General features: G+C 38.5%; 1 protein-coding gene across 2 annotated transcripts; it reads left to right on the forward strand.

Annotated features, from left to right (window-relative positions):
• The first annotated feature begins 2,473 nt into the window (after positions 1 to 2,473).
• Positions 2,474 to 15,512, forward strand: LIN7C (lin-7 homolog C, crumbs cell polarity complex component). 2 transcript variants are annotated; one of them, XM_066320524.1, is made up of 5 exons: positions 2,474 to 2,534; positions 7,656 to 7,774; positions 8,867 to 8,938; positions 9,283 to 9,492; positions 11,995 to 15,512. In XM_066320524.1, exons 1-5 carry the CDS (start codon positions 2,498 to 2,500, stop codon positions 12,148 to 12,150), a joined length of 594 nt encoding a protein of 197 aa, XP_066176621.1. In that variant the 5' UTR covers positions 2,474 to 2,497; the 3' UTR covers positions 12,151 to 15,512. The 2 variants fall into 2 exon arrangements, with proteins under 2 accessions (XP_066176621.1, XP_066176622.1); XM_066320525.1 differs by lacking the exon at positions 8,867 to 8,938.
• The last annotated feature ends 2,008 nt before the right edge of the window (positions 15,513 to 17,520 follow it).

The following is a 17,520-nucleotide window of genomic DNA, read 5'->3' on the forward strand; positions in this document are numbered from 1 at the left end:
TGGTTTTGGTTTTGTTTTGGTTTTGGTTTTGTTTTTTGTTTTTTTATTTTTTGTTTTGCTGGGTTTTTTTCTGTAGGTATAAATCATGTAATATGGTTTAAGCTGGAGAGTGGTAGCATTCCCTAGAATTTGCTTTTCAGATTTTCTTATTCTTGTAATGTCATTGTCCAGTTCACTGGGTCTACAGGAAATTTAGAGTAGCTGCTTTAACTCCTGAATCTTTACTCCTAACTGAAGTCAGATTAACGGTACCTTAAAGATATGTTTAAACATGCACTCTTATACATGTCCTTTGGAAAAGTCTTAGGATTTAAGCAATATTGCTGAACACTCATTTTTCTCCAAAGGCTAATCTGCCCAAAGTCTGCGCAGGTTATTTAAAATTTCAGTCACTTCTAACAGAATGGTAGCTCCTGCATCACTGATAGAAACATTTGGATTTTATTCCAGAAGCATTCTAAAATTCTGGCTGCTAAAACACTTCTTCTCATCAGAAACTAGTCTATGAGAATTTAATTTTCTTCACTTGCAAAATTCCACTTGTATGACCTTTTCATTGAAATGCACATGCAGCAGCCCTCAAACTGAGTTGAAATGACATTAAAACAAATCACAGAAAGAACTGAGTACATCACTGCCACATTGGCAGATACTTTGAGACCTGTTGAGAACTGTTCTCTTTCAAAGCAAAAAAAATACAAAATGCAGACTAAATCAAAGCCAAATGGGAATTTATACCCTCAGAATAAATTAAGAGCATATAAATACATGTTCTGAAGTAGTCAATCTCTTTTCCACAAGAAACTCACACAGTAAGTATGTCATGCTTGTACTTGCAGTGATTTAATACAGATGGTAAATTCAATACATTTGAATACATTACATCATACAAAGAAATTAAACTGGTGCCAAACAAGAAATATAAAACACATCTCACATTTCACACAGGCAGAACAATATTTATATCTATAGATACAGAGATATAAAAATGTGTGTATTATACATAATATATACACCGTTCACCATATATTATCAGATAATTTTATATTATTTAATATATTATTATATTTATTGCATAATACAATACTTTAATATATAATACAAGTATAATAACCACAGAATAACAGAATAGTCAAGGTTGGGAGGGACAGCTGGGGATCATCCAGTCCAAGCCCTGTACCAAAACAGTATCGCCTAGAATAGATTACATAAGAACTTGTGAAGTGGCTTTTGAATGTCTCCAGAGGGAGACTCCACGACTTCCCTGGGCAGCCTGTTGCAGTGCTCTGCCACCCTTAACATAAAGAAGCACTTCCTCATGTTGAGGTGGAGCTTTTTGTGGTTTAGTTTATTGTGTTTTAGCCATTGCTCCCTGTCTGGTCACTGGGTACCACTGAAAATTCTGGCACCCCTCTCTTCACACCTGCACATTTATGTGCATTGAGGAGCTCACCTCTCAGACTGAAGAGGTGCAGCTCCCACAGTCTTTCCTCATGACAGACGCTCCAGACCCCCACACTTGCTCCATTAGGCTCCTCTCTGCCCAACTCTCCAGCCTATGGAGGTCCCCCTGGGTGGGAGCACAGCCTTCAGGCATTCTACCCCTTCATCCAGGTGTTGATAAACAGGCTGACTGGACCCAGAACCGATCCCTGGGGAACATCCCTGGGCAAAGGTCTCCGTCTGGATTCTGCTCCACTGACTGTGACCCTCTGAGCTCTGCCCCTCAGCCAGGTCTTGATGTGCCTCACTGTACGTTCCTCTAACCCCTATTTCCTGAGCTTACCGACGAGGGTGTCGTGGCAGAGAATGCTGTGCGGAAAATCACGCTGTGAGAAGTCAGTGTCCACAAAGGAAACAGAGGAGTCCTGTGACTTCAGTCGAGTAAATTGAGCGAGACCAAGCGGACCCCAGGCCCACAGGGGTCTCTCCTCCTTTATTTGAATTAAGTTGCAAGACTCTTCTGTCTCCACTGGGTTTTCCGCAGTGTCAAAAACCTCGCTGAAGTCAAGGTAAACAGCATTTCTCTCTATACAAGTGTGTTTATGTACGTGTATTTAACATCATTTACATATTTAACATACGCATATACCCTATCTCCAGATGCCATCTATATCCCATCATCCAGATACCATCTCCGAGTGCACAGAAAGATCTGCCCTCGCAGTGTGCTATCTTTAGCGCGTAAATAGTCCTCAGTCACGCCAAAGGATGGGGAAAAATCCGGAGAGGACATTTTCTACTGAAATTCCCATCAGGATATGGGCATCACACAGTCCAGAGGAATAACACTGGTGGGTAGTCAGGCAGCTGCCGGCCTCCGCAAGGACTCGCTGCACTGTCAGTCCTGCTGTAGACACCGGGGCTGGGCACAGGACTCGCCCGCCGTTCACGAGGTACGGGGTCGCCCGCGGCAGCGGGAGAGGGGCGCCGCCCCCGCCCGGCCCCGCGCCCTTCCGGCAGCGCACGTCACTTCCGCCGGGCTGGGCAGGACAAGATGGCGGCGCTGGGGGAGCCGGTGCGCTTGGAGCGAGGTGAGCGCGGCCGCGGCCCGGCCGGGCGCTGCTGCCGCTCTGTGCTGCGGGCGGGTGGTGGCGGTGGTGGAGCCCCTGGCCCGGCGCGGGCCCCGTCACACAGCCGTGGCCTGACCCGAGCCCCCGGCCGGCCACCCCCGTTCCGGCCCGGGGCCGCGGGGCCGTGGCAGCGTCAGCAGTAGCCGTGCTGAGCCACTCCTCTCCTTCGGGCGCAGCCGCAGCTTATTTTGAACGGCTGATCTGATTTCCGTCGCTTCTGGCTCTCTCAAGCGTGTCGGTGGGATTGACCTCTTCGGCTTTGCTTTGTGCGGCTCGCGGAGGTTTTTTTTCTCGCGTTTCGGTTTGCGGCGGAGTTTCCACGGGTGCGCTCGCCTAAGGCTTCTGTGGCCGCGTCTGCTCTGCTTTCGCTGCTATTAACGCTTCAGCCGGCTCTTACTCAGCCTGCCATCTCTTGGTTTCTGTTTCACTCATGGGAAGGCTTCATCTTGGACACAGCAGAATTCTTAGAATTCTACGTTCAGTCCGTTAGTTGTGTGTTAAGAATAATAATTTACTTCTTTTATAGACGCCATCTGGCACAGGAAAGGGTCCCTCTACACTTGTTCATGATTGTCCTCTATTACCCTCTCGTGTTTATGTTTTCACCCCGTTTTTTCAGTACGTAGTCTTAATTTGTATTGTTAATATATGCAGTGTGTAACTTAAATGAAGAGCAAAACAGATGAAATATAAAACCTAATTGGGTATTTTTGTATAGTAAGTTTGTGACATTTATGCACAGTTTTTTAAAAAACACTTATAAATTCTCTTCAATGTGATTATCTGGTACTGTGTAAGGTCCACAGATGCTTATATAACAATATAGATGATTGGTTTATTGGTGCGTATTTAGGACAGTAGGGATTGGAAAATCAAGTTTACATGGGAAATTACTCCTGATAGTTAGAAATCATGTTTCTGGAAAGAAGAACAAGTAGGTGAAGTATAGGTGGTTGAATGATCTGACTTTTCCCGCTACCATTCCCACGAGGATCACCACTTTTGCTCAGAGTGCTAGGTGTATTTTTGTAGGTGTATATACCCTGTACATACCCACTCTATTTTTCTGCTACTGCCGCATTACCTACTGAAGAACTCAGGTATTCTTTTCTTGCTAGCCCCGCTTGCCATTCCACAAGGGAACCACTTGTAACGTGAGAGTTGGCCTGTAAGTAGTGAGTTATGTAAGGTCTTTGCTTCACAGTCGGCAGCTCATCTACTCTCTATTCCAAAGCTTGTTAATTGGGGTAGCTGCTTCAGCAGTGGATTAGTTGCTGTTTGGAAGGTCTGCAGACTTAAGACTCAGATCCTACCCTTCACCTCATTACCCTGCCACTGTGCCCTGTCCATGAAAACAAACAAATCTGCAGAGTTACTTAGGGATCAATGAAACAAAGGAGCTATTTGGTCTTTTAGGCATATTGGTCTTTTTAAGAAGAGAGAGGGAAAAAAAAAAGAGCACCGTTTTGTAATGGATCTGCAAGAGCTTTATGTACAGAAATTAGTAACTGTTAATTGTGTGGGACTGACTGCACAAAACCTGATGATGAGTCATAATTAGCCTGAAAGTGAATGTCACTAATGTTGTTGGCATATAGCATAAGAGAAGAGAGAATACTTTAGAAAATGAGCTGATTTCAAATCAGGTTACCACCAGGGCAATTGGAAATTCTTGTGTCTTTTCTCCTCCAAGCTGCATTGCTAACACCGCCACCCAAATTCACTAGAGGGCAGGAATGAAACAACAGTTAGCATTTCAGTTATTCTTACAGTTTAGTGGTGACATGTGCTAACTCTACATACAACTTAGGAATCTAGAATACTTGAACATAAGCAGTGGAGGTGGTTAATCAGGAGTATCTATGAGGATGCTGTGTTTTTTCCCTTTCTGTGTTTCAGTCTCACATGCTTGGAGTGATAGCATCTTGCTGGCTTTTCCCCCCGACATTCTTTTAGTTTAAATGGGTTTTTTTCAGGATTTCAATCTAGTATCCATGATTACAAAAAATTGTGTGTGAAGAACAGGCAATTTTTTGGTATAAAAGGGAAGAAAAGATGAAAAGAAAAGTATTTTTTCCATTATGTGTGGATTCATTTTTACAGTTAGTTTTATGGTTTGGGCTTTTTTGATTGTCCGCCTCTGGAGTTACATCTACATCAATCCTTGTTGAAATCCATAATTGGAACACTTTTATTTTGGTCTCTGGTGCTGAACAGTTTGCTAAGCTATATAGTGTTTATATTGTGAGGAAGACAGCTTTCAGCTAATCATATTCCAATTAGTAATTCAGGAGGAAGCAAATTACATCAGTAATTTGCGTAATTTGACACAGTAGTCAAGCTTTTCTTGAAAAATGAAAGAAGGTGTGTTTTGCCCCATATTCCTAGCAAAGCTCTTTTTCCTAAAGCAATATTGCTGGGATAGATTGAATGTTCAGCTTTTGACTTGTGGTGTGCAATGCAGTTCAGTTGAAGGTTGTGCTCAGTTGCACTTCCACACTGGTATAATGGGATCCTCTCAATAACATACAACGAAACAAGTGGTGGGAACAAAGTGTCCTGCTGCTGGGATCTGTTTTTTCTGTCTACCTGAGTAAGAAGTGTGGTGTGATAAAAGACTTATTGGGTACTGAGGCTCTAAGTTTCATGCTGTGTCTGACTGCTTTGGGTTTTTACTTTATAGCAATAGTTTGGTCCTTTGATCTGAAAACCCTTTTTTTATTAAAGTGTATCCTGCTTTGGTTTCATCTAAAATGAATGCAGCTCAGTGTATCCTAATCACTTTTTGAAAAGCTGATTCTGTGTTCTTAGCCTCTAGTTAATGAAAGACACAGCTGTTTCCCAAACAAACCAATTTTACCTTAGGGTAAAAAGTGCTCTGTCATTAAATGTTTTGTCTGTTAAGAGATACAGGTAGGAAGCATATCTAATTTAGTAACAAAACATGAAGGTGAAAAAAAGAAAAATTATCACATGGAATTCTGGTGTCTTCATTTCTACAGCTGTTCCTTGTATCAGTACATTGCTGTCACCATTTAAAATTTCTTGCAGAATCCTGATCAAACTGATAACAAGCTTGTACACCTTACATCTTAATGTGGTTCATAGACCACAGGCTGAAGAATGGCTATGTAGAACTGTAGTCTGTATGTGCATATAATAATCATTTGTCTGAAAACGTCTACAAGTATTTAAATGATAGTGGTGGTGTAATTTATAGATTTGCTAGACATTTCTCATTGCTAGACATTTCTCATTAGTATGTGGATTGTTGTCAGATTGGATATGCTGTGATTGCCACTTGATCATACTACTTCAAGTTGATCAGTGGGCTGCCTCATGAATTAAGTACTACATGAATCAATACTGCTGTTGCTGAACACAGGTTACTGAGAACGTTGGTGATTTTGCGTCATCTAGAATGTCTTTAATTTCACCAACTATTTTGGATTTCAAATGAAATATAAAATATGTATTAGGAAATAAGCTCTAAAAGTGTGTGTTTTTTTCATTTTGCAATTATACAAGTAGCAAATACGCATGCCTGTGTAAAATGTGTTCTCTGTAAAACATGGGATTATTAGTAGATAATTTAGGTTTTGATATTGCTTTGCATTTGATAACTGATGCTTGTAAAGTTTGGAAATACTTGTCAGAAAACAACAAGCTCTCATGGCACATGGAAATGTTAACTATCATCAGAAATAATCTGAGTCTTATGGCTGTAGTGCTTGAGTGTTTTTCCACAAAGGATTTGTTTCCAGTCCATGAATGACCAGTCTGCATGGTTAAGGTACACCTTTTTTAATAACTGCACAACCTGCTCTTGATCTAGTAGTTTATAAGATGTGTCTGATAATTCATGGGAGGGGACATAACGTTGCCATGGGCTGTGTCTTGCCCGTGCACTTCACCCTAACTTCAGAATGTGCACCCCACTACCTTTTCATCCTGTTATATAAGTGCTCTCTTTTTTACACTCAGTATTTTAGAAGTTCATGGCTATTGCACATGATCTGTGCTGATGTGATACCACTGAGTAGATGTGCATGCACATGAAAAATTAGTACCTAGAGGTTAATTACTGAAAAAAGGAAGTAATGCATTTGGGACATAGCAGTGTCCCAGACTTCGTCCTGTTCTATAAAGATTTGGGCATTATTTATATAGTAGATTAATCACTGCTTCTTTGTCTTTGTGATAATGAAAGCAGTCCTTTCTACGTGCTTTTCTAAGAGACGTTCTGGTTCTGTTCGAGAACTTCTATGTTTTGGAATAATCACTAATGTAACAGTTTATAAATACAAGTGAGGGATGTGAATGTATTCCACTCTTATGGTGCTGCCAAGAGAATGTCACATTGCATTTGATGCCTATCTTGAGTCATACTGGTCTGGAATCAAGTCCTTCATGGGGCTGAGTTTCATAAAGCAGCATTTATGAGAAAATGGACAATGTGAACTCTCAGGAACAAATTTCAAGGAACTGAAAGCTGTTTGGGGTTCAGGATTCTGGACGATGGAGATATTGTCTCTCAGCTGAGAATATCAAAAGGAGTTCTGTTGGTTTTATAAGCACTTGAGGAGGAAAAAGAAATTGGCCAGATACTTCCCATAGAAGAGGGCTGAGAACTATTCAGTATACCTTACTAAACTAATTTTTGAATATAAAAGGAATGTTAGCATATTTAATAATATTATAGCTGGAGTTAACAAAATGCCATCCATAGAGTACTACAAAGCATACACTACCAATACTTTAATAGAAATACTAATATTTCAGTCCTTTGAGGAAAAATTGGATTGTCTTTGCAATATGCATATGTCCGTGATAGCTCCAGATATGTTACAGGGTTGTCGCTATGGTTGATTTATAACAGGCTGAAAGTACAGTGTTTTATTGTAGCTTTTTGTAAATACATAGTTTGATGGGAAACTAAACTTAAAGCATAGTTTTAAAGTCTATGCAAGTGCATACACACAGACTGCTCCATTTAACTTAATTTAAAAAACCCTCAACCCCCAAAGATACCTTGAGATTCCCCAGGCATTCCTCATTACTGGTGCTGTATTTTTTTCATAGACATCTGCAGAGCAATTGAATTGCTGGAAAAATTACAGAGAAGTGGAGAAGTGCCACCACAAAAGCTACAGGCTTTGCAAAGAGTCCTTCAAAGTGAATTCTGTAATGCTGTAAGAGAGGTAAGTTAGCTTGATGTAAGCAGTTACCTTCAGTTAAATACAAGTATGATTTTCTTTATCCTTTTTGTGCCCAGTGTAGTGATCTGATTTTGAGCTTCATAAAGCCGTATTTAATTTACAGAGCTTAATAGAACAAGCCTTATTTTAAAGTAATCTCAAAATAAAATAATTTGGGGCACCATAGGTGTATAAAATAATGGCTTAGTATCGAATCACTTCTTCAGGGTTATTTTGAGAGTCTGTCCTTACTGGCAGCTAACAGGATGTTATCCAGTTGGTGTGTAAGAATAGACAACGTACCAATTGCTTATTTTATTTTTAAGCCAAATCCACTCCGTTTTTAGATGGGGTCTTGTGCCACCTCATCTTCATTCCAGGTATTCTTTTGGAGACTTTTAGGTGATTGGATGTGCCTTGCTGTTGCTTATGTTAATACTGATGATAACAGCTGGAATGATTTTTAAAACATCTGTTTGTAGACACAGGTGTCATCTTTAAGTTATCATCCTGTTGAGGACGCTACTTATTGCTTGGCAAGTACAAATGGTTGGCAGGGAAATGAGAAGAGGTGCGCGTTAGCCTTCAGTGCAAGCACCTCAGCATTAGTATTCTTATTGTCTCTGTGTATTCGGTCCTATTTTTTCTTAAGAGATTTAATTAGTTGCTAAAATTGAAGGAAAATTTGGGAGTTTGTGGGGGGGGATGACTTGTCAGCAAAGCCTTGAAGAGCTGCCCTTAAGTGTTTTTTGCTTGCATCCATATTGAAGAGTTCCAGCTTAAATGAAGCAAGAGAAAACAGTCACATGCCTCCAGTCAGGTGTGCAAGCCTGGCCCTAAGCATTTCCAAAGTCCTGGTGAAGTCTGAATACTGCAGAAGGAGAGGAACATTTAAGTTGAGACTGAGTAATAAAGATGCATAGAGATTTGTTTCTTCATAGAATGTTAGGTTGCCTGTCCTTGTGAATCAGGGAGTAACATTACAGGTCTGTACATTTAATTCACACTGTTTTGAGTTGCACCTGATGTTTTGTTACATTACCTGAGCAGAAAAATGTCTGCTTTACTCATACTGAAACTCTTTTGTTTCTAAAGGTGTACGAACATGTGTATGAAACTGTGGATATCAGCAGTAGCCCAGAAGTTAGAGCTAATGCAACAGCAAAGGTAAAAGCCAGACAAATAACTTGCAAAAAATACGGTTGTTTATTACTTCAGAAGCAGAAGATTATATAAAATTCAGAAGGATATTATCTAGATGTCTGATAAAATGGATAAGCTTAACAGGTTATTAAAAGGTATAACAAGACTTGTTTTTAAATTTCTTTCATTTTAATATTGTTGGAGTTCTAAACTTTTCATGCTAGTGTTGGTATGTAGGGAATTAATTCTCTCATTTCTCTTAACACTTAAGTACTTTGAGATAAAATACATTTTCAGTGTGCTCACTGTGTCTAGCTAAAGGGACTGTATTTAATTTCTTATAAATGAGAAAATCTTGTTTCTCATAGGCCACGGTGGCTGCTTTTGCTGCTAGTGAAGGTCATTCTCATCCCAGAGTGGTTGAACTACCCAAAACTGAAGAAGGTCTTGGCTTCAACATTATGGGAGGCAAAGAACAAAATTCTCCAATTTATATCTCTCGAATTATCCCTGGAGGTATAGCTGACAGACATGGAGGCCTGAAACGTGGAGACCAGCTGCTTTCTGTAAACGGAGTGGTAGGAACTGGTTTTCTCTTTTCTTTATGGAGCAGTAACAGCTTGTTTCCACTTGAGGGGGCACAGGGAACACACATGGTGCAAGCTGGTTGTGTCTTCTAATCTTGGCAAAATACTTGCTTTTTGTCCTCACAAGACAAAATTGCTTAGGTTTCTGTACAGTTGTGTGCATTGAGACTTTTAGGATTATGCTTTGTTAATCTGTCTCAAAAAGGAACTGTACTAGCTATATCAGTATTTCAGATTCCGAGAGGTTATATAAATGTAGTCAAAGAGTTTTGTAAAATACAAACTACCTTCCTTTTTCATCGAAATTTCATGATACAGATTTTTACTAATAGAGTTTTCTGCACCTTCTGAGGTAGGTAGTAAATTATGCTGTGTTGCTTTTGGCTGACCAGATGCTCATTTTTCCCAGTAAAAATGCTACTGCATGATGAAAACTGTAATGAGATGAAACTACAAGGTGATGTTACCTTGTATGTTTGTTTTTTTCCTTCACTTAACTATACTGAGCTTCAGAAGCAGGCTTTTTACTGTATTTTAAGAAATACATGTCTGAAGTGCTGATGGGAATTTTTTTTTTAGTAAGTATCCTCTTCTGAAGAATTAACAATACAAAAAGACAAAGGGAGGCTAGAAAGAAAAGGTTTTGACTTGAGCCAGCTTTCAGTCAAATGCATGTAAATATCTCCCAAACACTTGCTTATATTTACAGAGAGGCCTTATGCAGGCTTAAAATTAATATTCTCATCATTACATCTGTAAACCAAATTTTGTTTTAAGACTGAGGGTCAAACTAGATTCTGGGGATTTTTGGCTCTTGAAAGGAATAGTGACTGGGTATAGATACTGGGTATCTGTACTCTAGGAACTCCTGGCTAGCACAAATCTCTGACATACTTGGCTCCTGGCTGTTACTTGGAAGTCCAGCTGTCCTTTTCAAGAGACATGAGAGAAATCATAGCTGTAGTGATGCAACTGTCCTTGCCTTAGCCTTCTGTTATTATGAAACATTGAGGGACTGGTGCAAAATTGTCTTCAGATGAGTCCTTCCCTCACCCACAGACTCTTTTAAAGACAACAAAATCACCACTTCACCCAAAACTGAACTTGATCATGAGGAAGTTGGTGCAGCTAACAATGGCTCTGTATGTGCATGCACATGTGTAAAGATATATAACCGTGGTAGGAATACAGTGATTACTTAAATTGCTGTTATGAATGCTAATGTAGTCTCAGAAAAATTATTGTCATCTGATATTTACAGAGGAAATCCTGTCATCATAATACATGACAGGCATTTTCTTGTGATTGTAATTTATACTTCAATAATAAAAATAATAATAATAAAGGCTGCTACCAAGACTACAAGGAATATGACTGAAAAACAAGTTTATTTCTTTCAGGTGGGAGATTTTGAGTGTACTCCAGAATTTTAGGTGTTTTGATAGTATGAAACAGAACTTTACAAACCTTTTATTACGAGTTTTAAACTGAACAGCCTACACGTCCAGTTGAATAACAAAAATGAAAACATTCAAATGCATGTGTTGTCTAAGTCTGATAGAAGAGAAATAACTTGGGGTTTTTTTAACTGTTGTTTTTCTTTCTGTAAGTAACTTTATAGTAACGGGGAAACCCTCCAATCAACAGGTACATCACCTGCCTTCTAGCTTCTAGTAGCACCAGTGGGAGGTAGGCTTGGAGTAGTCCCATCATTGTGTTTAATAAGTTTGGGAGAAACAAGTTTTGCTGATAAAATATATGCTGTCCAGGAATGCGGTTTTTGAAAACCGTTGCTTAAAAATTGTAATCAGATGAACCTAATGTAATTTTAAGAAATTCTGAGAGAGTTGTTTTAAGAAAGCATTTTTATTCTGGTCTTCCTGAGTTGGGCTAGGCTATTGATAATCAGTTTAGAGGAAGTGAACTTGAATGTCTTGGGTTTACTGTGAGACATGTGGAGCATTAAGATAAGCAACACACTACATGTTGGTTGCTCCATTGCAAGCACCCAGTGTGCACTGTTTTGCCTTGTTGTCATGCAAGGTAACATCAAGAAGGCAAATGTCTTGCAGTTGTCTGTGGCAATTTATTAAGCAAATTGAGGATGACTGCTAAATTTAAAATGCATGCAAAAGAAGAAAAATAGAATTAAATTTAAAGTAAGTATTCTCCTGAAATTTTTGATTTTTAAGTGTAATTTCCTCATTGACTAAGGTTATCATAGAATTTAATTGTTCAGCATAAATCTAATCAAGTTTTTTGCAAGATTTTTATTCTTTTGCTAATACTAATTAGCATTTTTATCACCACCTCACTTGGTTTGTTGAAACATAAGTCCTGAAATTACGTTACGTTGTCCTTATGCAGTCTTGAAAATAGAGTACGTATCAATAAATACATAAATATAATTGTTTGTATAGAATTGTACAAAAAAAGAAAAAATCTGTTTTCAGTTTGTATTTTTACTAATACTAAATGGTTTATACTTCACAGAGTGTTGAAGGTGAACACCATGAAAAAGCAGTAGAACTGCTGAAGGCAGCTCAAGGAAAGGTTAAATTAGTTGTGCGATACACACCAAAAGTTCTTGAAGAAATGGAGTCAAGATTTGAAAAAATGAGATCAGCAAAACGAAGGCAGCAAAATTAAGTGTGCAATAACTTAAAGGGAAAATATATATTCCTTTTACATTTTATAGTTTCTTTGTGACTCAGTTGATCCAATGCCTGTTATAAGACCCTCTCCTTTTCGTAGAATCATGGAACAATTGAGGTTGGAGGGGCTAGGTCTAGTCCATTCCCCATTGCCCAGCTCAGAGGAGGGCCAGCCTAGAGCAGGTTGCTCAGGAGTATGACAAACTGGCTTAATAAACTTCTCTAGGGATGGAGACTCCAGAAGATCTCTGGACAGTCTGTTCTAGTGCTTTGCTCTCCCTTACACTTGGAAGATCCATTCCTGTGTTTAAGTAGAGTTTCTGTTATTTCCACTTCCTCTTGCCCAGTCACTAGATTTACCAGGAAGAGTTAGGCTCTTCTTTCCTCCACCCTTTCAGGCATTTACACAGGTTGGTAAAATCACTCGAGCCTTCTCCAGGCAAGAGAGACAATCCCAGTTCTCCCAGAGTCTCCTTGTCTGTAAGATACTGCAATTACTTAATCACCTTTGTGGCCCTTAAATAGATTTACTCTTGTATGCCCATTTCTGTATTGAGCTGGGGAGCCCCAAACGAGACCAGCACTTGAGCTGTGTCTCACAAGGACTGAGCAGAGTGGAAGAACCCCCTCCCTCAGCTTGCTGGCAATGCTTTTTCCAGTGTAGACCAGGAGACTGTTGGGCTTCTTTGCTGCAAGGGCACGCGATGGCACATGACTTGCTGTTGTTCTCTTCAAGACTGCTTTGCAGCTGGTCAGTCCCCCAGTCTTCACTGGCGAATGGGGTTATTCCTTCCCAGTGTAGGACTTTGCACTTTTCTTCGCTGAATTTCATGAAACTCTTTTTTGCCCATTTCTCCGGCCTGCTGAGCTCCCCTTGAATGGTTTGCTGAGAGTTTCCCATCCCCTGGGTTGTTACTAAACACATGCAAGAGTATGGGCCCCAGTATGAGCCCTGGGGTGCATTGGTAGTGACTGGCATATGGCAAGACATTTTGCCACTGATGAGAACAATCCTCAGCAGTTCAGCCAGTTTCAGAATGTTTTCAGTCTCCTTGTGTTTCACAGTTTAGGAGGAATGCATAGGTTTAGACTGGCCTAAAACGCCCTGGAAAAGCATATATGGTGATATTTCTATTGTTCTTTTTTAATAAGTCTTGTGTCAGGCTTTTAAGCAAGAAAGTGAATTTACTGATTTTTCAAAGGCATTTAATAAGACATAGTTGTACAATCAGCATCCTTTTTTCCTGTTTTCTTTTGACATTAGCATAGAATATGCCAGGGGTTTTGCTAACTGATTTTGAAAAAGAAAAAAGATGTAGCAGTATTTTGGCACTTTTCTGAAGAATATGTTGTATGTCAACTACAAAATATAATCACAATCTACTGTGTAGCTGATAATGATACCAGATTTTGTAATGTTTTTGGTAAGTACATTGTTTTTACACTTCTGCTAAATTATAATTCACAACTCTGGAAATTGTATTACCTCTCCTGTAAATAATTTACAGTTGGTGTTCTTACATAATGATATTGTAATAGCCAAGATTTACAAATTTGCAACATTTACAATCATTCCTGTAATTTACATTATTTTGTACTAACTTTAAAGCAGTTATGGGCAAAAAACATGATTGCTGTATGCAGTTCTGGATTGATTCTCTAGATGTATTTTTATATTGAGAAACAGAAGATATATAAGTGCAGTGCGAAAGAATTCCAGATGTTTCCCTGACTTTCTGCTGTGTAAAAGAATTATTCATCTTAATTGTCATACCATTCTTGTCTTTCTAGCGTCTTTTATTGTAGTCTTATTTACATATTGAATGTACTGTTTCTGGAATTGTTAGTACCTAAATTACTGATTGTTACTGTTATTAAGAGTAAAACATTTTGAGTTTTATATGCCAGGTTACTGTGACATGAACTTGTCTGGGGTTTTATTACTGTCTGCTTCTGACTTGGGGATTCTTGTTTGTCCTACAGAAGCACTACATTGCTATTGCTAAATAAGGGCATCTCCATCTGTAAACAATTACTGTCCAATCTCATGTGTTCTTGGTCGTGGCATGAGTTTTGAGTAGAAGTTTGAAAATTTCTGGACAGAGATCCACTTTTTGGAATGTGTCAGGTTTGATGCTGTACTTGTGTGGTTTTGGGTTTGGGTTTGGTTTGGGTTTTTTTAAGCTTCACCTTTTGAAGAATTAACTTCATTGTATATTGGGTATCAGTTCACTTGTATGGCAGCTATGAGTACATCCTAATTGACTGTTAGTAATTTGTTTTTTAGAAACATAAACTGAAAAGTGCAGTTCTTGCTATATGGCTAATCCCTAGTCTTATCTCACATGAAGCAATATGTGAAAGAAAGGAAAAGATTAGTAATCCAAAAATGACAGCTTGAAGCTTGTGCTTTGTCAGTTGGCCTATTTGGAAAAAAAAAAAAAAAAAGAAAAAAAAAAGGGGGTTGCTATGGGCAAGTGAGAAATGTAATTGCATTCTGCATGTTTGTAAGCATGATAAGCCTGCAAAGAGAAGTTTGGGAGATACTGGTAATTTGAAAATGCAGTATAAATATTTATCAGTTGAATGACATTGAGCACTGAATTACATGGTTGGTTTTATGTCATAGGCCTCTTTCAAAGGGCCTTGTGTTACTGATACAACCATGTTGTTGAATTGTATATTTTTATGGAGCAACTAATGTTTAAAGTATTGAGACCAAAATCACTACTTAGACCAATTGTGGATGTGTTTTAATTTAATTGTTAATTAGTAGAGATATGTTTTAGAGCCATATATAAATATATATATATATATATAACAGAAAGGTATGGATACAGGATAGGAATGTTCATTTTACAAACCTTATCCCTTGTATTGCTGAACAAGAGGTGTGTTTTGTTACTCTAATGAAATATTTACTTTACTGCAGCTAGAGCTGTTAGATACAGTAGCATTTTCATCCTGAATTGTAGCATTTGGTTATGGTTTGTCAACTACCACAAAATATGGAGAGGTGTATCTAGGCATATAAATAGTAGGTGTGGAATTTGAGAAAATGTTTTTAAATTGCAGTAACAAAAAAAAAATACCAGTAACAGTCAACTAATTAATAATCATCTATGAGAACCCTTCAATAATAAGGAAAGGGTTGATTAAAATACTCCAAGAAACTTGTTCGCTGTTACTACTGAGCAGTGCCTGTACTGTGTTAATATGCAGTCCCTACCCACTTCTCATACTTGGGTATACAAACAAATTAAGATGAGGTATCATTTCTGCAAGTAACTTCTGCATCTGATGCTGCTGTGAAGGATCTTTGGCTTTTACCAACAGCAAAATAAAAATTCAGTCTGATACGCATTGTGTTTGTGTGTTTTTCTTAAGAGTTTCCATTTTGAGTACAGGTTACAGACTGCTTTAATTGGCTGTTTATAGTCTCTAGGGCATAACATAAACACCTGCATGTGTGTGGGCATCCGAAAAGAGAAACTTTAAATCTGTGATTAGTTTGTCTTCTGGTTGCTTTTGAATCTGGTTGCTTTTGGTCCCTTTTCTACCCAGTGTTTTGTGATTTGCTGGAAAAAAGAGAGTGCAATCAAGTATCTATAATAGTTTGAACCTTTTGCATTTTTGAGAAGTCAGCTACATAAACTCAAAGATCCATATTATTCTGAGTCAGATACTATCTTTTAGTTATTTGAATCAAGTATCTCATTCTGAGTCAGATATTTTAATTGTTTAATATAGGAGAAAATGCTTCAGTTTTCAATAAAAAATAAGTTTGGGTTATGTTGATTTTTTTAATTTAAGTAGGCTGGACTGTGAAAATATATGGAGAATACATGGAGAAATATGTGAAAATTTTATGTGGATGACAGATAACACTTAACTGGAAATAAAAACTCATTTTCAGTTTTATTTAAAAATCAAATAGTTTCCATAACCTGTCTTATAACATTGAAGGAAGTAAAAAAGTAAAGTTGGAATTTAATTGATGCAGGGAAAGGGTGGTATCACAGTTGGTAGGTAAAAATTGGAATTACAGGGAAATTGCAGATACAGTGCAGTTTGAGTTTCTGTGATTTTGTCTTCTAAAATCCTGATGAGAAGCTGGTTGCAGAGCAAAGTCTAGGTTGCAGTGTTCACTTTTACAGATGAATTGTCCCTAGTCTAGGGAGTCTGAGATTGCACACGTGACAAAAGACATCTGAGATTCAGAAGTGGAACTCCGGATAAAATGATTGCTAGTTGTAATCATAAAGAAAACCAGTAAAACTGCCCTTCAAAATAAGGTTAGAAATAATTTGAAGTTTTGGTATATTACCGTTTCCTGTTGCTTTAGAGACACGTCAGATTTCGGGTGACAAAATCATGAAAAGTGAAACAAGCTCTGTATCCCTCACCTTTGTTGGCTTTAATTTTGTGGTTGTTTGGGATTTTTGGGGGGGCGGGGTGAGTCATTGGGCATTTTATTGATAAACAGAGGTTTTAAATAAGCCTGCACAGACACATGCTAATAATTTTTCCCACTTCCCCCACTCCAAAAAAACCAACCAAACAACCCACAAACAAAAACAAAAAAAAAACCTTGTCACACATCGCAAGGCTTAAGAAACAAGAAACTGTATCTGTTAATTCCAAACTGAGCAATCCTCAGATCTCTACATGACTTTTGAATCTGTTTAATTGTGTCATTTAATATATTGATTAATCTTGTCTAAAGAATAGCTTCTGTTACATAAAAGCTGGAGAAAGATGGATACATCCAAATACTGCTGTTCAGTCTTTTAATGCCTTACATGGAAATGGTGCCCTATGGAGAAACAGTGATATTGAAACTGTTATTTTCTGCATGTAGAGTAAACTTCCATGCCATGTTCCCCTTCCCGCCCCAATTTTCTTAAATAGAACATTTTTATTTTCCTGTTTGGTTGGTCTCATTTGACAGAACAAAATGCAAACATGGCTGTAAGTGTTACTCAGGGTTTTGTGTGAAGTTACTGAATTTTTTTTCCCATAACCTGTTTTAGGCACTCGGACATACATTCTTTCATGTTCCTTTCTTATTTCTCCCTGACTTTCTAGAAGATAGATCTGTAGAGGGGGGGAAGATTAAAACAACCAAGCACCTCCCTCCCAACCCCACCAAAAAGTCATCTTCCTCAACAATGCAAGACTGAGTCATCTAATTCTAAAAGTAAGTAAAACTACCTGTACCTGGTTCTTACCTAATTGCAGCTCTGCTTCTCCACCTGAGCAGTACAGTAGCATTGTCTGAATAAAATCTAATCTGTGCTGCAGACTAGCTGGGTAACAGCAGGGAAATAAGTCATCAGGCCTTCCACCTACTTAAAGTGGCTGT

This window comes from Sylvia atricapilla, chromosome 6 (assembly GCF_009819655.1).
Source record: "Sylvia atricapilla isolate bSylAtr1 chromosome 6, bSylAtr1.pri, whole genome shotgun sequence".
NCBI classification, from domain to species: domain Eukaryota; kingdom Metazoa; phylum Chordata; class Aves; order Passeriformes; family Sylviidae; genus Sylvia; species Sylvia atricapilla.

Bases quoted from the DNA above. Each gene is read 5' to 3' on its own strand.
- LIN7C (XM_066320524.1), top strand. From the start codon at position 2,498: ATGGCGGCGCTGGGGGAGCCGGTGCGCTTGGAGCGAG. The intron at 2,535-7,655 runs GTGAGCGCGGCC...TTTTTTTCATAG, and splicing joins GCCGGTGCGCTTGGAGCGAG to ACATCTGCAGAGCAATTGAA. The intron at 8,939-9,282 runs GTAAAAGCCAGA...TGTTTCTCATAG, and splicing joins GAGCTAATGCAACAGCAAAG to GCCACGGTGGCTGCTTTTGC.